Source organism: Leptonychotes weddellii, chromosome 7, assembly GCF_054177405.1.
Source record: "Leptonychotes weddellii isolate Sample4059 chromosome 7, ASM5417740v2, whole genome shotgun sequence".
Lineage (NCBI taxonomy): Eukaryota > Metazoa > Chordata > Mammalia > Carnivora > Phocidae > Leptonychotes > Leptonychotes weddellii.
In genome coordinates this window covers 62,012,209-62,035,635 of record NC_138375.1, presented here as the reverse complement: position 1 = coordinate 62,035,635, position 23,427 = coordinate 62,012,209, and the positions used below count along the sequence as shown (strand labels likewise).

General features: G+C 35.0%; 1 protein-coding gene across 1 annotated transcript in view; it reads left to right on the top strand.

Moving 5' to 3' along the window:
- Positions 1-358: 358 nt before the first annotated feature.
- The window catches only part of WDR36 (WD repeat domain 36), a 39,365-nt gene continuing 16,296 nt past the window's right edge, over positions 359-23,427 (top strand). The window contains exons 1-16 of the mRNA XM_006743241.3: positions 359-585; positions 2,931-2,958; positions 4,554-4,654; positions 6,073-6,190; positions 8,350-8,482; positions 9,279-9,333; positions 10,909-11,041; positions 11,323-11,498; positions 11,824-11,944; positions 12,653-12,718; positions 14,106-14,192; positions 15,270-15,415; positions 19,066-19,180; positions 19,653-19,818; positions 20,047-20,155; positions 22,168-22,247. Of these exons, the coding sequence (XP_006743304.1) occupies positions 424-585; positions 2,931-2,958; positions 4,554-4,654; positions 6,073-6,190; positions 8,350-8,482; positions 9,279-9,333; positions 10,909-11,041; positions 11,323-11,498; positions 11,824-11,944; positions 12,653-12,718; positions 14,106-14,192; positions 15,270-15,415; positions 19,066-19,180; positions 19,653-19,818; positions 20,047-20,155; positions 22,168-22,247 (1,796 nt within the window). The 5' untranslated portion in view covers positions 359-423. The remainder of the gene's footprint in view (positions 586-2,930; positions 2,959-4,553; positions 4,655-6,072; positions 6,191-8,349; positions 8,483-9,278; positions 9,334-10,908; positions 11,042-11,322; positions 11,499-11,823; positions 11,945-12,652; positions 12,719-14,105; positions 14,193-15,269; positions 15,416-19,065; positions 19,181-19,652; positions 19,819-20,046; positions 20,156-22,167; positions 22,248-23,427) is intronic.

Here is a 23,427-nt window from a genome sequence, read left to right as displayed (position 1 = left end):
AGTCTCATGTTTTATACATTTTTATAATTACACGTTTAACTTGACTCCATCTGTGTTAAGATCTGGTTACATCTGGTCTCCCTTCACCGTTCTGGACATAGCGCTTCCCCTGTCGCTCCCCTCCTACAAGGTCCCGCTGAAAAGTATCCAGTTTCTTCCAGCTCCACCAGAACTGGAGAGTATAGCTGGAGCACTGGAGACTGTGGCCCGCGGAACCGAAGTCGCGCCTCCCCTGCGAGCTCCGGAGGGAATTCTTTTTCAATTGCACTAGAGCAATCTTCCCTAAAGCCATTGGCAGCGGGCACCGGAAGCGCTTATAAGTGTGTAGAGCCGGCAGAGTACTGTGCCACGAGAGGCCGTGAAGGGCAAGGTCCGCCGTTTCCATCGGGACTGGAGCGCAGAGGAACCCAGACCGCAGTAGCGATGGAGCGGGGCGCGGGGGATCGCACGGGCAGTGCGCTCTTCGCTGGGTTCCGGGCCTTGGGGCTTTTTAGCACCGACATTCCACACGTGGTGCGGTTCAGTGCGCTGAAGCGCCGATTCTACGTGACGACCTGCGTGGGCAAGAGCTTCCACACCTATGACGTGAGTGACATTTTCCTTCGCCCGCTTCCCAGGAATCACTCTCCCGAGCCCCCGCACTTTCCAGGGGGCAATCCAGCTCTCCTCCCCCGCCGATCCAGGGCTTCCCTTTCTGCGGGTCTCTTCCTTAACCCCAACCTGTCCTATTTCACCGCCGCTTCACATCCACGTGCTGCTTAATTTAGCCCTTGCAGTACGCTTGGGGCGACTTTCGGAGGCAGTCTCGCTAGGGGAAAGGACCAGAGTACGTTTAAGTTCCGTGGCAACGTATTCACTAAATATCTATTGACGTTCCCTTGAAGATGTAAATGTGATTAAGACAAGTCCTAGCCCCCTGAATTCTTAACGAGAAAGACTTGTAAGACATTTTATTGTGCAGTTTCTGACCCACGCTGGATTAGAAATTTAGACTAAAATACATTGGGAAGAACTGGAGGGGGTGAGATTAATTATGATTTGGGGGACTGTCCACATTTGGTAGTAAACTAATTTCCTTAAAACTTCCCCAGAGCATCTATTTCTACCAACATTGAGGGTCTGGCACCGTGCCTCTTAGTCTAAGCCTTGCAGCAATTTCTTTCTCTACGAGATATGTATGGTTTTTCCGGAGCACCCTTATGTAAACTAGAAAACAATTCCAGAAGTTAAGTTATTTGCCCCAGGTCTTCCTGCCTGTTAGTTGATGGTTTTTCTCCTTTAATTCCTCATCAGTCATTGTTAATAGTCTTTCGTTGCTGTTTACTTTTTTCCTTTATCTCCAAAATTAATGTATGCTCTGTGAAAGCAGGGACCTTTTCTTGAGGAGGATTATAATAGCCACTGTTAATTACTTTTTCTGGAAACCGAGCTGTAAAGTTGTATTCTTTGAGGGATTGTGGAAATCAAACGGGTTATTAACAAGAAGAGGTAGTTGTTGGTAGCTGGTTGAGTTAGTGGGAGAGGAAAGTGAGGGCCATTCTCAAGGTGGAGATGGTGGTGGTGATGGCAGCTAACATTTATTGAGCATTAACTGTGACTGGTTCTGTTCTGTTTTACACACAAATTTTACATATTGAATACTCATAATGATCCCATTAAGCAGGACCTATTTTATTTTATTTTTTCGAAGATTTTATTTATTTATTTGAGAGAGAGAATGAGAGCGAGAAAGCATGAGAGGGGGGAGGGTCAGAGGGAGAAGCAGACTCCCTGCCGAGCAGGGAGCCCGATGCGGGACTCGATCCCGGGACTCCAGGATCATGACCTGAGCCGAAGGCAGTCGCTTAACCAGCTGAGCCACTCAGGCGCCCAAGCAGGATCTATTTTAATAATTATTTTATAGATGAGGAACTTGAGGCAAGGGGGATGGGAGTGGGGTAACTTTGTCAAGGTCATAGGCTGGATCAGTAACCATGGATTGGGGTCAACTAACTACAGCCTGCAAGCCAATCCTGCTCACCATTTGTTTTTGTATACTCGTAACATTTTTATTTATTTATTTTACAGCTATGTGTGTGTTTATTCTAATATAACAACCTCCCAAGTAAATTTTGCACAGTGGTAGGATGCAGTATAATTAAATTTTGGCATGTGATGGAGACCTGTGTCTACTTCCATTTAAGAAATAGGATATTTAGGGGCGCCTGGGTGGCTCAATCGTTAAGTGTCTGCCTTTGGCTCAGGTCATGATCCCAGGGTTCTGGGGGGAGGCTTCTCCCTCTGCCACTCCCCCTGCTTGTGTTCCCTCTCTCGCTGTGTCTCTCTCTGTCAAATAAATAAATAAAATCTTAAAAAAAAAAAAAAGAAATAGGATATTTAATTTGATCTCCAAGGGCCCTTCAATCTTAGGATTCTAGCATCTCTGGGATTTGAATTTCCACTTATACCTCTTTGAGCTCTGTGCTTTAGAGGTGGGTGGTTTTGACAATTTTAAATGGTTGAGGAAAAAAAATCAAAAGAATGATAATAGGTCATGACATATGAAAATTACATGAAAATCAAATTTCTGTATCCATAAATCGTATTTATTGGAATAGAGCCATACACATTTGTTTATGTATTATATGTGGTTGTTGTCATGTTTTATTAGCAGTTCAGCAAAAGACCACATAGCCTACAAAGCCCTAAAATATTTACTATATGACTCATTATAGAAAACGTTTGTCTACCCCTTCCATCACTACTCCTGATGAAATAGTTGAAACTATAAGCTTTCCTAATAATGAAAAATTAGCATCAGTAAGTGTCTTCTTAAGGAAAGATGGCATAGCAAACTTACGTATGAGATTACATTTTAATTTTCAGGTGTTAAATTTTCATTAACAAAAGCAATTACAATCTAACCATTTTTTTTTTCTTTTTTAAAACAGGTTCAGAAACTTAGTCTGGTTGCAGTAAGTAAGTGTAAACTTTATTCTGTATCTATGCATGTTTAGTGTCTTTTAAAAATCTTAAAAATTCTAACATTAATTTAAGACCTACAGAGTATATAAGAAATCCAGTGTGTAGTTCTGATAAACTTACATAGTTAAAAAAAGAGTCCAGGTTAGGATCATATGTTACATTTAGTTGTCCTGTCTCTTGAGTCTTTTTAAATTTGTGTTTCACAGCATTGACACTTTTGAAGAGTATAGGCTAGTTCTTTTATAGAATGTCCTTCAATTGGACTTTTTCTAATGTTTCCTCATGATTAAATTCAGGTTATGCCCTGTGGCAAGAATAACAAAGAAATAATGCAGAATTCTCAGTGAATCATATTAGCAGGCACATGCCGTTGGTTAGTTTTGTTCCTGGCAGTGATAACTTTGATCATTTTATTAAGGCGACATTTGTCAGGAGGCTCCATTTTAAAGTTTTACCTGTTATAATTAATAAGTATCTTGTGGTAAGATCCATTGAGACTATGTCAATATTCTATTACTCTTCAAAGTTTTACCTGTTGTTTTTATCATTTAGTGATGATTCTTGCCTGAACCAGTTATTAGAATGATTACCAAATAGTGATTTTCTGATTCCATCATTCCTTCTACTATAAGGAAGAGTTTTCCCTTTCCTCCATTTTGATATTTTTTTCCAATGGAAGGAATATTTATTTTTGGGGGGAACTGTTTAACAAAATAAAGGGCTTGCCAGGGCTGAGAGATTCTAATTTTACCATCAGATATGATCATTGCAACAGAAACAGAGGACTTCATTAGTCTGATAAAAAAAATTTTTAAAGATTATAGAAGGCAAGAGAAGGGCACTATAATGTAAGTTGAATACAAAGTGAATGATAAACCTATAAAAATAGTATTTGGGAAGTGAAATCTTAAAATGGAATATGTAGCATGAAAAATACTTAAAACAATCCTCTATCTTCTAAATCTCCTGCCCCCAAGATGGAATAAAAAGAAAATGCCAGTGTGACCATGATAGAGAGGAGTGAAGAAATCATATCACATGAGAAATGGCTAGAGATGATAGGCACATTTACCTCAGAGACTGAATAGATACCATATTTTTCATTGTAGGGGTCAGAATGTAGAGTATCATGTGGAGTTTTTCTGAGGTTTTTCCAAAGGATAGAGTTAAAAAGGGTTCTAGGTTTTGATTAACTTTAAAAATTGTGCTAGAGTTGTTAGTGAACTTGATATTTCTGAAGGCATTTGCATGAAGGGTGGATGACTATCTGCCAGTTTTTTATATTAAGTGAGGATTTTTTCTAGATAACCTCAAAAAGCATTTCATTTCTTTAAGATTATGTTTTTATGGCTGTAAATACTAGACATCAATTCTCTTAGGGAAGGTCAAAGTGATTTCATAGTTTCAGTCTGATAGTATTAGATGTATAAAATAACATTGAAGTTAAATTTATACTGATTTTCAGCTTTTATTTATGTATATACACGCATATCTACATATTTTTAAATTAGAGCCATGAAAATGTTACATGTATGTTGAGGTTTCTATCTGTGCCAAGATCTTAAAATTTTATATTTCCTTTTACCTAGGTAACTCTCTTCCACAGGATATCTGCTGTATGGCAGCTGATGGGAGGCTAGTCTTTGCTGCTTATGGGAATGTTTTCTCTGCATTTGCCCGTAATAAGGAGGTTTGTATCACTGAACTATTTTAATTTGTCTTTCGTAGTCAGTAGTTGATTGTCACAAAAGTGGAGGGAACTTTATTGTTGCCATTCTTCATCTGGGACGCTCTGGATATGTACCTTTTTTATTGTAAACATGTGGTTTTCTGGAGGAGGAAAAATTGATTTCATCAAATTCTCAAAATTAGTTAAAACTGGTACTTCAGTTTTCTTTGTCATGGATGAACATCAGAATTATTTGGGCAGATGGTCAAAATTTTCTTGCTCAGTTGGGCCCCATCTCCTAAGCTCTCTACTTTGTGTATTGGGTTGGGGCAGGATTTAGAAAATGCCTTTGAAAATGCTTTCCTGGGAGATTCATATTTATACCACTCCTTTATGTGGATCCCTTTTTCACTATGAACAACTCAGCCCGTGACTCCTTTTTTTAAGAACCAAGTGCATGTTTTCTATATAGAGAAAACTAGATTCTTTCTTTTCTACACTGCTAAGGAAGGGTCTTTTCTTAATCTATCATTTGGTTTCTAAATTTGTTGTGGAACAACTAATTTGGGAGATGACCTGGCTCTAGTGGTCCAGAATGAAAAAGAAAGTGGCAGTGGGGCTGCCTGGATAGCCAAGTAATTGAATCACTGTATTTGTGAAGGCCTGCCTTCGACTGACATTTGTTCCCAGAGTCCTCTGTCATTACTCTCTGTGGCAGAGGAAGGCAGTTTACCTCTGGAGTTCTTTAATGGGACTTGTTTGGATTTTTAGAGTCAGGAAAAATGTCCTTTTTTTTTTTTTGCAAAATACTTGAGTTTATAGTTTTCCCTGGAAGATACATATATAGAGAAAGTAAGGGTGGCAAGGCATCAGAGACTTAACTGTAGGAATCTAGGGTCAAAAGGCCAAAGAAAAGAAATAGTGTTTCTGGAGCCTGGTGAGAACTAAAACCATGGGGAAGGGGCTGTAGTTCTTGAGGGATGTAGTACTGTAAGGATAAGGGTGTCTGTCAAAACAGAAAACTATGAGGAAGAAGTGCTCTATCTCCCCCATCTCATCTGGAAGCTAGCTGGTGATGGAGTCTGTAGAGGTCAGCCTTCTAGAACATAACCACTTTTTTTGGATGCATGGAGTTGTGCTGGTTGGATTGGGTGAAGGACCCAGCTGTGTGTATGTGTCCTCCCTGAGCTCAGTTGTGGGACTGAGTCCCAGAGGTCTCATTTCTGTGTTTCTAGTCCATGTTTCCTTATTGGACTGGCTGAGGGAGCAAGTGAAAATGCCTGGGTCCTTGATAATTGTTAATCTAACCTTGTATAATCAAAAGCTGGACCTCATTTCTCAACATGAGCATCTTTATGATCAGCATGTTATTGGTTAATATGAATATTATATGGTGAATGAGTAATGATACGAAATTCTTTTGAACTTTGACATTGTAGGTAGTACACACCTTTAAGGGTCATAAGGCAGAAATCCATCTTTTGCAACCCTTTGGGGATCACATTATTTCTGTTGATACTGACAGCATTCTTATTATTTGGCACATATATTTGGAAGGTAAGAACCAATTTATTGCATTATCTTGGGGGGTAGGATATATGTAGCTAAAATTAAAAATCTATATAAACACAACTTCCATATCAGAGGTTTCACATGTAATCAGAAAAAATTTTAGACCGTTTAACATGCATGAGGCAAAAGGTTTTAAGTAAGATATGGATAAGCAATTTTAATCAGCTAGCTGATCTATTTATAACCTATTTAATGTGTTTCTATTAGCTAATATTTTCCATTGCAGTTCTCTAAGTTTAGTGACATGTTAATTATTTTCTTTGTGGAGTGAATTTTGGTATATGTTCTTGGTTTGTATTTTCAGCTTTCAGTAAAGGAGATTATAGTAGTAAACTAAGATCCTATAATGTGAAGGAAAGTATCCATCCTGTTTCTAAGAATATGAGTCAGTGTCCTTTAACTGTGGTACTTTTATACAGTAGCACTGAGCTCTGTCTCCATGACTATGTTATCCAAAGGTTGGGAATTTATCCCCAGAATATCCCCAGCTTTCCTCAATAAAAGACTGTGGATCTCCCATGAATTCAAGCATTTATGTTTTTTATATATATATATATATATATATATATTTTAAGATTTTATTTATTTATTTGAGAGAGAGAGAATGAGAGACAGAGAGCACGAGAGGGAAGAGGGCAGAGGGGGAAGCAGACCCCCCGCTGAGCAGGGAGCCCGATGTGGGACTTGATCCCGGGACTCCAGGATCATGACCTGAGCCGAAGGCAGTCGCTTAACCAACTGAGCCACCCAGGCGCCCTAGCATTTATGTTTTTTAAATCTGTTTACATTTTTTAGCTTATATTACCTCTTGATTAACTCATTGTTCTATGAGTATGTTTATTTTTAGTAAAAATTGCCCTCCTGGGAGTTAATCCATGTTCTTGTTCAAGTTAGACCTTCTTTGTTCTGTCTTTGCCCAAGTAAAGGGAACAGAATTCCTCAAGTAGTCCTCGTGCAGATGGGTGTTAAAAGGCTTTAATAAAGTTAGAGAATCTGATTCTTACAATTCAGCAGGCTTTCTCTTGTTGCTGGTGCCAGCTTTTTATTATTGTTATGGTAGCACATTGAACCAGTGTCTTCAGGGAGCTGTTTATGTTGCTCATAATTAAGATTTCTTGGTACAGGGTGCCTGGGTGGCTCAGTTGGTTAAGCGACTGCCTTCGGCTCAGGTCATGATCCTGGAGTCCCTGGATCGAGTCCCGCATCGGGCTCCCTGCTCGGCGGGGAGTCTGCTTCTCCCTCTGACCCTCCCCCCTCTCATGTGCTCTCTCTCATTCTCCCTCTCTCAAATAAATAAATAAAATCTTTAAAAAAAAAAAAATTTCTAGGTACAAATAGAGGCAAGGATATTTTAAAGTAGGATTTAAGATTTTTATGATCTTCACCTTTTTCTAGCTTTTTAAAGTGGGTACACATATCTCTGGGAATGTGTAGCAGTGTATCACATAGTATGTGAGACTAAAAATTAAGTGAGGTTTACCTTCTTTGATACTCAAATTTTGGGGAAAATTTAGTGAAAAATTGTTTTCATCATGCATGAACCGTGAAATAGAAAGAAAATTTACACACAAGAATTTTAAATGTAGGAAAGATTTCAAAAAAATGGCTGGATTTGCTATTCTCTACTCCACAAGGCTGTAAGTTCTTTTTCTCTCCTCTAGTAGAGGTTCTGTGGAAATGTGTGGGAAGCACCATTCGTAGTTTCACCAAGGTTTGCCTCTTAACTTTTTACATCTTTGAGTGGTCTATCAATCTCTGTAGGTATTTGAGAGCTCAGTACAAGCACTTCACTTGGAATATTCACTCTGCCTCTTGGTCAAATTATAAAAATAGTAAGGCTGATCCCTAGAGACACTTTTTTTTTAATCCTTATTTTTTATTCTTGTAAACCAGCTCAGCAATGAGTGAAATTTCTAATAGTATTGATATTAGAACTTTTAGAAAATTTTGGCAGTCTAAATTTTATTTACAAGTTGCCCCTCATCACTTTTGTTTAATTTTTCAAGGAATGTGTATAGGTTAGTATATAAGTCTTTGGTTTATATTAGGACATAAATTTTTGATATGGTAGACTTCCTTAAAGGGCTAAATATATGGGTATATGAAAAATAAATACATGTTATTTATAACTTTGACTTTTGTAGAGGAATACCTGCAATTGACTTTTGATAAATCAGTATTTAAAATTTCTGCAATTTTGCACCCAAGTACCTACTTGAATAAAATACTTCTCGGCAGTGAACAAGGAAGCCTACAGTTGTGGAATGTAAAATCCAAGTAAGCATTTTATTTAGAATATAAATTTAAATATCATTGACTCTCCACTCTGTGCTCAGCTCAGGCATAATGACTGAGAGCTATTTTCTCTGCCCCTAAGGTTATCTATTGAGGCTCTTTATGTGATGTTTACACTATTGTACATTAAGTATCCCTTGGATAATCATTGAGTAAATGATAAGTGTGCCCACTTACTGAATTTACTATGTGATTTAATATTTTATTGAATATCGTTGTAACAATTTCAGAATCTCTGTTTCTTCAAGGACTTTTTATTTATCATTTGTGGCTTGATTCTGAAATTTAGAGCAGCATCACTATTGTCATGCAATAGTTCTATAACATTAGTATCATAGTTATATTCCCTTCTGTAATATTTTTCTAGAGATCTGCCTACATTCTATGATGGTTTTTTGTTATAGTCTGTAATATAAAATGGTTTTTAGTCATGTATTTTTTTTTTTAATTTCTTAAAGAGTTGGCATAGTAGAATAATTACCAGCAGCATCGGGCATAGGATCTAGAATTGGTCTGTCTGGGCTCTGAATTATTAGCCATATAACCTTAGCTTAATTGTTTCACGTAATTAAGTTTCTTAGTTTTGGGTTCTGAAAAATGGTGATAATATCTACCTCATGGGATTGTTTTGAGTATTAAATAAGTTAATATATGTACTTAGAATAGTGTGGGGCAGAGTTATAACCTAAATGTCTTATGTTACTATTTCACTTTTTAATATGTAGTTGATTTTGTTTTCCTAAAAAATAAAACCTTTCAACTATTTTTCTTCTTGTAGTAAACTACTATATACATTTCAGGGATGGAAAATGGGAGTAACAGCTCTTCAGCAGGTTAGTATTTTTCTATTAAGTCAAAGAAGAAATGAAGTTAGTGTGACCTTTCAGTTTCAGGGGTCACCCATATTTTTAGGCCTGAAGACAATAATATATAGAACTAATTTATTTTTATAAATATTACCCTAAAAAATAGTGTTTTGGAAATGTAACTGAAAACAAATAATAATGCCTTTGCCTATAAACATTTGTGGAAATCTTTTTGTCTGGAATTAGGCTCTAAACATCTAGTTAATATGGGATTATGTTTACCAATCATTTTGCAAGCATGTAGCCCAGTGCTTTGTACAGAGTGGGGATGATGGAAATAAGTTAGTTGTTAGTAAAGAAGATTGCAGGTCATACAGAGAAATTTGTCAGAATGTTGAGAGTTGTAACTTGGAATAATTGGGACCCAAATCCTAATATTTCATTAACTAGACTCTTCCATAAATACCTGCTTTTGTTTTTATGAGTCTGCAGAACAGGTATGAATGAATGAATGTATGTCTGCGGAGAATCTTATGCATATATTGGACACGTATACTTCCAGTGTACCCTTGTCCTTCTAAATATTGCTTATACCTGCCCAATTTATATTCGGTCTTTAATTCTCTCTCACTACCATTAACTTTGCTATGCTTAGTATCTGATTAGGTCCCTTGAGGACAAGGAATCATACTTGTTTTAGTTTCCCCAGGGTCTGATGCATAATAGTCACTTGATGACAAATTAATAAAATGTTTAGCCTGATTCCATTCTGTAATGGTATAGGACATTGATCTGTTCTAAAATAGAGAAACTTATTATGGAGCCTATATGTAAGACCATTGTATAAAATGAAGATTATATTCATAGATTATTAGAGCTGGAACAGACTAATTGTAAAACTTTTTCGCCTTTTAATATGTTTTATAGGCTTTTCCTGTTTTCCGTGTTTAAGTAATTCTTCACTTCCTTTGTAGTTGGCCTTTTATGTTGCCATGCATATGGCAAGCCTTCATATGTTATGTTTTCTTTTTTTTTTTAAAGATTTTATTTTATTTTATTTTGACAGAGAGAGACCCAGCGAGAGAGGGAGCACAAGCAGGGGGAGTGGGAGAGGGAGAAGCAGGCTTCCCGCTGAGTCAGGAGCCCGATGTGGGGCTCGATCCCAGGACCCTGGGATCATGACCTGAGCGGAAGCCAGACGCTTAACGACTGAGCCACCCAGGCACCCCCATATGTTACATTTTCTGAGAGTTGTCTCTCTTTTCTGTTTCCTTCCAGTCAGTGATCTGTAGTGACTTCACATATCAGATTCCTTTCCTTTTATGGCTGTTTTCTTACCGTGTCAGCTATGTTTTAGGGGTGAGGAGGTTGATGGTGGCTACCACATTTGAAGCTGGGAAGTAACTTGAAAACATCATTCCTAAATACTTACACGTGAAATAGCAATTAAAGTATGCTAGAATGGAAATACTTACTGTTTTTTTTCCATCCTCAGGAAGATAGTCCATTTTTTTGATAACACATAACTAATGATGCATAACATCAGGATTATTAAAGCTATTTTGATTAAGAAAATAAAAAGCTGAATAATTTAATTTTCAGGCACCAGCTGTGGATGTTGTTGCTGTTGGTCTTATGTCAGGTCAGGTTATCATTCACAACATTAAATTTGATGAAACATTAATGAAATTTCATCAAGACTGGGGACCTATTACTTCGATTTCATTTCGCACAGGTAACTTTTAACTTACTTATTGAAAAGTGTTAAGAACATTTAAAATGCATTACTTTGAAGCTCAGAAATTTTCCAAATGGATATTTTCTTACAATTTAATGTAGTTAATAAAATGAGTGAAATACTGCATTGCAAATAGCCAAAGGATTATGAATAGATTATTGGTGGATAGTCTTTTCTACCTTTATGTTTATGGGTTAAAAGGGTAGAGAGAAGAATTGTTAAGTTTGGTTGTTTTATGGTGCATGTTTTTCTTAAATGTATTTTATTTTTGATAACAGATGGTCATCCAATAATGGCAGCTGGAAGCCCATGTGGCCATATTGGACTCTGGGATCTAGAAGACAAAAAATTAATCAATCAAATGAGAAATGCACATTCTACAGCAATTGCCGGGCTAACGTTTCTCCATAGAGAGCCACTTCTTGTCACAAATGGTGCTGACAATGCTCTGAGGGTATTATGATTATTGTTGTTACCATTTTCCTGGCTTCTGTCTTTGGGTTTATTACAAGCCTGTTTTAATGTATGAGCCTGGAACCTAGAAGATGAAAGGAAAAATGGGATAAGGTAAACGTATAGATGAAGCAAAGAACACAGCAAGTTACATGATTGCAGTGAAGTGAGAAAGTTACAGTTTCTCTCTCCCCCGGCCCCCTCTCTAGGGTCCGCAGCCTGGCAAGCACGACCTGGTGCCACCTGATATATGTAGAAGATGGTCTGACTGCTTGCAGATCACTTAACACATTGCAAAAGAACCTTATCTTTTTATTTCTTGGCAGATATGGATATTTGATGGTCCCACAGGTGAAGGTCGGCTTTTGAGATTCAGAATGGGACATAGCGCTCCTCTTACCAAAATCAGATATTATGGACAAAATGGACAGCAAATTATTAGTGCAAGTGAGTTTCTGCTTTGTACTTTTTGTTTATTCAAGCAAGTATTGAGAGCAGGGTGTTTAATATTTATTAGGTTTGGTATTTATGAATTTTCGAATTCAGATACCCCTTAGAGTGATTTGGAAATCTGGGGAAATGAGGGGATTCTTTTTGAATACTTTAGGAAGCATTGTAGATGATATTATTTTCATTTAGAGTGTTATTTTATTTACTAATTCTCAGAGACAGATGGTCAGATTCTGAAATTGTGGCCCTTGGCTGGTCTAATAATCTGCTGAAGATTATTAGTACCTTGTTTTATCCTTTGCTCTTACTAAATGACAATCTCTGCGCAGGTGAATATGGTAATGAAATAGTTGCAATCCAGCTCTCCTTTTATTTATTTTTTATTTTTTAAATTTTTTTTTAAAAGATTTTATTTATTTATTTGACATAGAGGGTGGGGGGAGAGAGCCAGCACAAGCAGGGGGAGCAGCAGGCAGAGGGAGAAGCAGGCTCCCCGCTGAGCAAGGAGCCCGATGTGGGGCTCAATGATGACCAGAACCGAAGGCAGCTGCTTAACCGACTGAGCCACCCAGGTGCCCCTCAGCTCTCCTTTGAAAGTGTCCCAAATTGTAACTTCAGGTTTTAAGAATTTAATTTTGTAAGATCTGTCATTCATATGTTCCACTGTTGTGATGAAGTTTGAGTATTTTCTATCTATATCAACAGGTCAAGATGGAACTCTTCAATCATTTTCCACAATACATGAAAAATTTAACAAGAGTTTGGGACATGGTAGGTCACTTGCAAGGTGAAAATAAAGCTGCTGGTCACAAAAGAAACATTTCAAGATAGTGTGAGACAACCAGAGGAAGTTTTGTTGATAAATTTCCTCTTGGATGAAATTAAAAAACCCTTGTATGGTAGAGTATAGTAAGATTCTTAAGATCAGTGTTGCTATGGAAGTGAATAAGGTGTTGCTATAAGGTTATTGAAAAGAATTAGATATCTTGGGTGGTAAAAACATACTGCTGTCACCAGGAGACACTGATGATTTCACTTGAGCCATGTATAGAGTGCAGGATTTTAAACATGGAAGGGACCTTAGAGAAAGCATCAAAGTTAGCAGTGTCCCATCTTTTTGGAAAAAGGGCTTGCTTTATTCTCTATCCTTGCCCAGCATTTCCAGCATTTGAAAGATTTTGTATATTAAGCAAAAATGTTTTTCAGTTTTATTTATAACTACTCTTCTTTTTAGCTACTCTCCTGGCTAATCATGCATATATATATATATATATACTTCCAGATGAGTTTTAGGATCTTTTTAATTTTTATTTATTTGAGAGAGAGAGAGAGCATGATGGAGAGGGAGAAGCAGGCTCCCCACTGAGCAGGGAGCCCGACATGGGGCTTGATCCCAGGACTATGGGATCATGACCCCAGCCAAAGGCTTCGACTGAGCCACCCAGGTTCCCCTTTTTGGATCATTTTTTAATCACCATCCAAAGTGATACTTGAAATTCGTTGGAGAGATTTGGTATCTTCAAGATTATCTTCACATCTAGGGATACTATATTCCTCATTCAAGTTGTGTTTTATGTTCCTTAGTGAAGTTTTTTTTAGCTTTCCTCCTGTTGGTCCTACATATTTGAGATTATTCAGTGGCATTTTATGTATTTTAATATAATTTGCTAATATTTTTTTGTTAGTATTATGGATGTGATCTTTGTTCATTATATATCCACTCTGCAATATTTAATATTTAATAATTATATAAGAATACATAATATATTGTAATTACAAAATAATTATAATATTAGATATTACTGCATCATCGGAACTCACGGGGTTTTTTTTGTTTCTGTATTTGGTTCAATAAATGATTATTTGAATAATGATTTGATTGTTTTTCTTGATTGAAATGACTGTATGACCATCATATCATCTGTAAAAAATGATTATTTTTACCTTCATTTTTCAGTTATTTGTTTTTTTATGTAATTATATAGATTAAGTTTCATAAATGATCAAATAATAGTGATAATAACATCTTTATTTGGCTCCTGACTTAAATAGGAATATCTTGAACTTTATAGTTACGTGACGAGGAGTAGCTTTTCTGTTATGTACATTTTTTATTAAGAGAGGTTCATAGCTGTATTCCCCTCTCCCTCATCCCCAGGATTAATAAATAAAAAAAGAGTCAAACGTAAAGGACTTCAGAATGCCATGTCAGTAAGACTTCCACCCATCACAAAGTTTGCAGCTGGTAAGTAACTTAATACATGTTTTGAGAAGTTCTGCTTTGTTTTTTATTTTTCCTATATCTATTTTTAAATTTTTTTTTTCATTTTAAAAAATGTTTTTGCAAATATTAATAAGCATTTGGAAGTAACTCCAAGTGCATGCAAATCTCATTGAAGACTAAAAAAGAGTTACTTATAATTTGAAATTGTTACCTTTTAATTTCAGGGTTTGGTCTTTATAAGACCTATTAATAAACAGTATTTGGTATTTCATTTTGTAACCCTTCTTATTCTAGTATATGTCTGGTATGATGAAAGTCACTAATGTTAAAAGGGTAAGAATGGATTTAATCAAAATCAAAATGCACTGAGGTCTTAGTATGCTACATCATTTGAGTGGTATTTGATTCAAAGAAGTGATTTTAAGAAAAATGTAGATAGGTGATGGGATTGTTGAGTGAAAGCTATCATAGAAATAAGGCACCATTTCCATTTCAAGGTTATTATATCAACCAGATGATGTTTTTTTCAACTTTAATTTTGACTACCCTCCTGTCTATTTTTTATCTTAGAGCTGAGTGATCTTCCTAAAACATCTGAATCATGTCACTCACCTGCTTAAAAATCTTTCAGAGGCTCCTTATTACTTACAGGATGCAATCTCCTCTGCTTAACATGGCTTTCAAGATCCTTTGTGCTATATGGCCCCAGATGCCTTGCCTGCTTCCCAACTTTCTTGGGAAAATACTTGCTGTGCTTCATTTTGTTCAAGTTACTCTTGGACCTGTTTATGCCCCTGTTCCCTACTCCCCCCATTAATTGCTATTTGTTTTACTGCTTCTTTCAGGGAGCCAGTTATTTCTGTCCTCAAATCTCTTAGTAAACTCTTCCTGACTGCTTTTATAAGACACTGTATTCTTTAGTTTTTTCTAATTAGAATCTCTTGTTAGATTGGAAGCTCAGTGCTATCCAGAATTACCTGTAAACCGTCATGTCTCTAGTACTTAATGAAAACATGAATATTATATGCTTAATAAATAATAGGTGAATGAAGGAAGGAATGAAAAATAATTTGATACATGATTTTTATTACATTTTAGAGGAAGCTCGTGAAAGTGACTGGGATAGTATCATTGCTTGCCATCAAGGTAAATTATCTTGTTCGACCTGGAACTATCAGAGATCTACAATAGGTTCTTACTTTCTCAAGCCAAAAGAGCTGAAGAAGGATGACATAACTGCAACAGTAAGTGAGCTTGAGTTTGTTGATAAGAGCATTTTCTTCTGTAAAACTGTCCTACGGTAATCTTGTTATACTCAGGTTTATTAATGATAATATTGGTTGAAAGAAAATAACTTAACATTTTGAAATTATTCCCTAATAGTGTTAAGTTTTGCAACTGTAGAGAATTAATTTAGGCATAAGTTAAGCTTTGCTTAATCAGATGTAGTATATATTATTTTAGTTTTCAAATTAATATAGGATTACTCAGAATAATACCCTTTGAAGATGAGTTCAGCATGTATCAATGAACTTTCTTACCTTAATTATGTTGAGTATACAGTACTATACTCAATGAATGTGAATCTTAAGGTTTCTTTTTTTTTTCTTTCTTGATTTCTTTTGTTACAGGATAAGATTTAGCTAACTCTTTAATGAGTTATAGATGTTCTAGAAGTTATTTAAAGCCTTTATTTCTTTTCTTATGTTTGTCTCTTGAGAAGTGCCTTATAGAGAAATTCTGATTGAATTCTAAGCCTTTCTTAAATACAGCTTTTAAATGCCAGTATTTACTTAAAAGTTTACTTCTGTTAAGAAATTTTGTTTTTGTTTGCTTTTGTAAATATGTAAGTCTACTTCTGTTGGGTTCAGATTTAAGATGTAAAGTAGCAATGTCAAAATTGGCTTGCAGAATTGTTCCTCCTGTTTTAAACACAGTTTTATTGATATAATTCACATACTATAAAATTCTCTCATTTAAAATGTACAGTGATTTTTAATATATTCATAGGATTGTGCAGTCAACACTAAAATCCAATCAGTCTAATTTTAAAACATTCTTACCACCTCAAAAAGAAACCCCATCCTCTCAATTCCCCTCTCCCATTTCCTTAACCTAGGTGACTACAATGTGCAAAATTGGAAAAACATCACATGTTCATTGATTCTTGACTATGGTACCTTTGTATTAAATTTTGAAATCAAAGATTGAATCCTCCCAAGTTTGTTCTTTTTTCAAGCTTGTTTTAAGTATTCTGGTCTCTTGCATTTCCATGAGAATTTTAGGATCTGCTTGTCAATTTCTGAAATGAAAGCAGCTAGGATTTTGATACAGATTTTGTTGATTCTGTAGATCAGTTTGAGGAGTGATACCATCTTTATGTTACTTCTGATCAATGAACATGTGATGTTTTTCCACTTATTTAGAGCTTTAATTTCTGTCAGCAATACTTTATAGTTGTCAGTGTACAAGTCTCATACTTCTTTGGTTAAGTTTTTCCTGGTATCTTACTCTTTTTAATGCTATTATAAATGGAGTTCTTTCCTTAATTTTGTTTTGGATTGTTCGTTGCTAGCGTATTGAAATACAATTGATTTTTGCAGACCTATCTTGTATCATGTAACTTTGCTGAACTTACTAGTTTTAATACTTACTTAGTGAATACCTCTGTTAACTCATTATTAAAAGTATAATTCCACATTTGATCCTGTTTTTTACACAGTTTTTTGTAAGTATGTATGCTCTATTCTCCACAGTACAAAAATCCAGTTTTAAGCATTTATACTATTTTCAAAACTGTAAGAGATTTTATCTTAAGCTTCTTAAGTTTACCTGCACAGTTTTAAGTAGCTATTATATTAGTGGTAATGATAATAACAACTAACATATTTTGTGTGCTTACTCTCTCCCAGGCTCTGTGCCTAACATGTATTATTTTATATTATCCTTGCAACAATCCTATGATATTGTCTGTTAGCCTCTTTTTATAGACAATAAAATTGAGGCTTAATGTAATAATGAGAACATGCCTAAGGTCAGTAACGCTAGTAAATGGAAGAGCTGGAATTGAACCTGCGACCACTCATTCTAGGACACAACTCACAGCTTATAGTGATCACTCATGTAACATCTAGTGTATGCATATACAGTGATACTTAACTGGTGCCGAATCGTTTGGCAAACAAAAGCTACTAGGAACAAAGCCAGTAACCAATAAGTAATAAACAAAAGTATTTATCGGAGATCTGTGCATTAAAGTACAGTTTGTTACTCCAAGGTAATTATCTCAGCTTATTCATTTTTGATAATAGCTATCTTTGATAATAGATAATGAGTAAATTAGAAAAGGAGCCAGAAGCAGGCCCATTAACAATAATAAATCCTATTAAAATAAATGCAAATTCTTGGGGCCTTTATTTTTTGAAGGGTACAGCCAAGTATCTCCATTAGTTCCTGAGAGCATAGCTACATAACATAGCATAAATATTTATAAGTTATTCAAAATAGGTAAGATTGTGTATGTGTTCTACTTAGGAAGATAAGATGCTTTTTAAGATTAGTCCATAATTTCCTACCTAAAATATTTTATTTTTTAAGGAATATGCTATAATTACTTAGAAAAATATATATGTGGGGGCGCCTGGGTGGCTCAGTTGGTTAAGCGACTGCCTTCGGCTCAGGTCATGATCCTGGAGTCCCGGGATCGAGTCCCACATCGGGCTCCCTGCTGAGCAGGGAGTCTGCTTCTCCCTCTGACCCTCCTTTCTCTCATGCTCTCTGTCTCTCATTCTCTCTCTCTCAAATAAATAAAATCTTTAAAAAAAAAAATAAAAAAAAGAAAAATATATATGTGATGGAACATACTTCTGAGAATGCTATGTTAATATCGCTTGACTTGGTGTATCAGTTGTATGCTGCTTTGCACAGTTGAATAGCTTCTATTAAATATTTTCTTACAAGTGTTAGAAGTTACCTGTTTCTTTAGGCATAAATTCACCTGGCTTTTCTATTATCTCTTGAGGGAATGACATCTGATTGACACACAGTTGCAGTCAGGGATTTCTCTGGCCATCACCCAGTACATAGCCAGTCTCATCTTTTTAACATAGGAAAAAAGACATCTTAATAAAATACTGACACTTGGGGCGCCTGAGTGGCTCAGTTGGTTGGGCGACTGCCTTCGTCTCGGGTCATGATCCTGGAGTCCCGGGATCGAGTCCCGCATCGGGCTCCCTGCTCGGCGGGGAGTCTGCTTCTCCCTCTGACCCTCCTCCCTCTCATGCTCTCTGTCTCTCATTCTCTCTCTCTCAAATAAATAAAAAAAAATAAAAAATAAAATACTGACACTTTAATATTAAAATATGAGTTTATTTTACAGAAACTCCTTCAGACTAAATGTTTTCTATGCAATATCTTATGTATTCCCTTCCTAGTACGTATAATCAAGATATTTTGGGCTTTTTCTTTGGACGTGCATATGTTTTCGGTTTTATACCAGCTGTAGAAGCAATTATATAAGGTAAGGTAAAGAAATTAGGCAGTGGAATACTTTGACTTCAGCACTGTTAGGAATAAATTAAAAAATTGAAGGCCGGATGAGATACAGTTCTTCTAACTTTGTGCATTTCAACTGAGTTAACTTTGGTTATGTTTTATTTTCTTGGATAATATTTCTTTATACTTCTTAGAGAATGGAAATAGAATCAAGCAGATAGTTCTTATACGCCCAAGTATAATTACATTGTGTTTAAGAAAATTAACGAGGCAATTCATTTAGCATGCTTCTTATTTTTAATGAGATAATTAGTAGATAAAAGGTATTTGGAAACCATTAAAGTACAGTAAAACTCTTGTTATTTTCTGTATCATTGTGTTTAAATTTTTTTTTTCTAAGGCAGTAGATATAACTTCTTGTGGAAACTTTGCTGTAATTGGTCTCTCATCAGGAACTGTAGATGTATATAACATGCAGTCTGGTATACATCGAGGAAGTTTTGGTGAGGATCAAGGTATTGAATTTTTTTTCCTTTTTCTTACTTAAAAAATAATAATATAGAAAGATACAAGGCTAATAACTGTCTCTGGCATTTATTAAATTCTTGAGTGCCAGGCCTTTTGCTAAGGTTGTAGGTGGGTTATTGTCAACCCTATCTGGCAGTTACTGCCATTACAACTACTATAAACACCATGTTGAAATACTTAAAGAGAATGAAATTATTGATAGATTAGGCAAAAGTAGATATTATACAAATAAAATTTTTGTTTTCTTCCCCTTGCATTAAACAAAATTTTAACCTTTGTGGCATCAACCTGATGGGTTTTTTTTAACTAGAGCAATATAGGAATCCAGCTTAATTTCAAGATTTTAGGGGAACTAAAGAGTGGGAACTTAGATATTTAAATAAAGGAATCACTCTGTGTAGCGTTCAAAGAGGCAGTGCCAATTCTTATTTCTTTTTTCTTTTAACATATGCTTCAAAGCTCATAAAGGATCTGTTAGAGGTGTTGCAGTGGATGGATTAAACCAGTTGACGATTACAACTGGTAGTGAAGGATTACTCAAGTTTTGGAACTTTAAAAACAAAATTTTAATCCATTCTATGAGCCTTGATTCACCTCCAAATATGATGCTGCTACATAGAGACAGGTAAAGTTTTTCCTTTAATGATTATGGATTTTCTTCTTGATGATTTTGGTAAAAGTCTTAATGTGAGTACATAATTTACCAAGTGAGAAAATCAGATATTTAATGTAAAAGAACAGAAATTTGCTTAATTTCCCCACAGGTATACTTGATTATTAGCAAAATTAAAATGACTCAGATTTTAGTTAAAGGTTTGTTGGTTTATTAAAACTGGTGTATTTATTTTACTAGTGGCATTCTGGGACTTGCCTTGGATGACTTCACCATTAGTGTTCTGGACATTGAAACTAGGAAGATTGTCAGAGAGTTTTCTGGACACCAAGGCCAAATAAATGACCTGGTAAAACGAACTTTTGATGTGTATATAATACTTGACTAATTTCTGTTTCTATTTTAGGTTAAAAAAACTGTTATCTTTTAGTAGCATTAAATTTATCATATGAGATACTCAAAATAAATAATTTGGAAACTAATTTTCAAAGAATAGATTTTTAAAGAAAATTTAGAAGTTAAAGAAGTTTCATATTTCTCAGGAAGTTATTGCCATCAGGTTAAAGTATAAATCCCAGAGTTCATCTTTTTCTCTTAAACTCCAAATAAGGCTAAAGTATACTTTGGAGAATGAATGACCTATTGAAACATAAGTGTATCATTTTTAACTTAATATTAAACTAGGCTGAGAGAACTCATTTCTGATTTTCTGCATGTATATCTGGTATCTGGTTTATTCTAGTTTAGTGTTATTTTTAGTTTGTATTTCTTAATTCTAAATGAGTTTAATCAATAAAAATGTATTTTAGCTTACTATTATGTTCTTATAGTGGGATATGTGATTATGATGTGTAATACAATATTGTGTTATTATAATGGGATATGTGATATGATATAGTGGGATATGATCATTTGGAAAGTGTATATTGAGGACTATATTAAGTATATATTGTTATTTTTCATCAATTACAGAACCTTGATTTACTTGAAAACAGGAAAAAATTAAAATCTGAGCTATTCACTGGCAATTCCAACAGCTACATTTATTTATCTGTTCTTATACCAAAAATCAGAATTTGCAGTGGTTACCCATTTCCTTAAAAATGGGAAAAGATCAGGAAATTGTGTTGTTCTGCAGATAGGAGATTAACAAAACTACCCATTAACAGAATTTGTTGTGATAGCATCTATAGAAATGAGGGCAGGAGTGGAGTAGTTTTGGTGAAATTTTTGATGCGTTCTTGAAAGCAATGTGAGCTTGCTCTTTGTATTTCTTTCCTTTTCAAACCTGACTTTGACCTTGTGTGTCTGGAATATCTCCTACTTAGTAAAGTTAGAGCATTTATAACATGACTTTACCTATCAGAGTCATTTTTCCCCATCCTTTGTTAAAGTTGTGCACTATTCTGTAAATTGAATTCACTCTATAAGATTTGAGTTTCCCCTGTATCACTGCAACCCATTGAACAGATTGGAATCTACTTATCCCATTATCGTCTGTTAATATGGATGGTCATAATCCCTGTGGTGTGTTTAGACTCCTGGCTAAATAATCTACCATTATAAAAATTAAAATTTTTTTGTTTTGGGTCTTCTTTCACATATGATCTGATCTAAGCCTCTAATACTTACGTGCTACAGGAAAGTGAGAGCTATTTGTATCAAGACAACAAATATAGCTTCTTTAAGGTGGCATTGTAGTTTATTATTTAAATTTATTTTGAAATTCTGATTATTGTAGTTTTAAGTTATATTTTGGAAATAAAACATCATTATAAAAGTTTTTTTAACTGAAGCTACAAGTAAAAGTAGAAGTTATTCTTTAGTAACTTTAATATTTTAAGAGAATTTATATTCTTCTTTACATCATTTTGGATTCTTAGAAAGTCAGTTTAATATATGGACTCTTCAGTGAAACATAACTTGTTTCTTTCACAGAACTTTATAAATGAAATTAGACTAACAAAATATTTCTAATGGAATGTTCTCAGAATAGCAGTTTTATGCTAAAAATGTTTTATGGTCAAACAGTTTGTTAACTATCTCTTAAGTGTAGAAGATTGTGGAGTAATCTTTTCCTATGGAAAATTGGATGATACTGTTAACTTTTCGAGCTTTTTATAATTCGTATAAAAACTTAATTCTTATCTGTATCCAAGCAGTGGTATGTAAGAAGTGATACCTTCTTTTTTATAACATAAGGTAGTCTAAATTTTACTCAGACTTATTTTTCATGAAGCTTGCATCTTATTTTCATTTCTTAAATTCTTTAAGCTGTTAAATATACAGACACAAGCATATATAGGTAAATAAGCACACACACATGATATATGTATTCTTTTTTTTTTTTTTAATTTGAAGGCTTTTAGTCCTGATGGTCGTTGGTTAATAACTGCTTCAATGGATTGTTCTGTTAGAACTTGGGACCTTCCATCTGGGTGGTGAGTTTATTTTTAAATCCCTAACCTCTGTCAGAAGATTTGTCAGTCATTGTTTTTACTTGTAACTTATACCTACAGTTAGTTAATGGTTGTGTGCCTTGTGAATATGCATGTATTTGGAGATTTTTCTGACCTTACTATATTTTGTCCTTGGAGTGTTTTTGATCTCTTAAACAGCAGGGAGTCATGCTATAAAAGATAGTAGTAAGGAAAATGCAATCTCTCTTAGGTTTTCTGTTCCTGCAAAATTGAGATAAAGAAGTGAGTTGCATAAACTTTAGGAAAGCTCATTTGACGTTTTTGATACTACAAAATAGAGTTCAGACTTTAGAACTGCAGACTTCTGTTGAGTGTCTTTTTGTTGTTCATATGAATTTAGTTAAAAGGCTGAAAACTCTTTCATTTGTGTATATTATGTATTTTCTGTCTCTAACATAATTCTTGAAAGAAGATGTTTTAGATACCTTAAAGTAATGAAAATGTGTTTCTTAAGATTTGGGTAAAACTCAGCAGTGTTCAGTAATCTGTTTCATAGTGGAACTTGTTATAAAAACAGCACTTAGAGAGAAAAATTATCTACTTCTGTTAAATAATTTGAACAGTGGAGACCTACAGAGAGAGAGCAAGGGAGCTAGCTGTGTTGTTAAAAATTATGTAGGAATAGACACAGTTTAAAATCATATCACTTAACGGAATTTCTTAGATGGGTATGAAAGTAGTAATGGGAACAGTGAAGTGTCCATTTTAACAGGTACATACTGTAAAGAAAGGTGGGGAAAATGAGAAGGAAGATGGCACTTTTTAAGCCTCTGAAATATTCCTAAATTAAGTTCTGTCCAATTGTACTTCCTCTTTTCTCAGGAATTGATAAGTTCATACCTGAAAGCAATTTGACCTTTAGAAAGGAAAAACCCTGATGTACTCATTTCCCTTTAAGTTTCATATAGGAATGAGGCACAGCTATCTATCCAGCATACATGCAAGATTTGGAATATGTGCAGCAACAGTGTCTAATGGGTCCAGCTCTAATAACTAGGGACCTTTGTCCACAGGTGTATCTCTTTTTCACTTAAAATATAGTAAAACAAAATCTAATTAGTTAGTTGTGTCTTCTGGCTTTAAAAAGTTCACATAAAGTTTGTATTTCCTTAATTAAAAAAAAAAAACCCTTTTTTGAAGG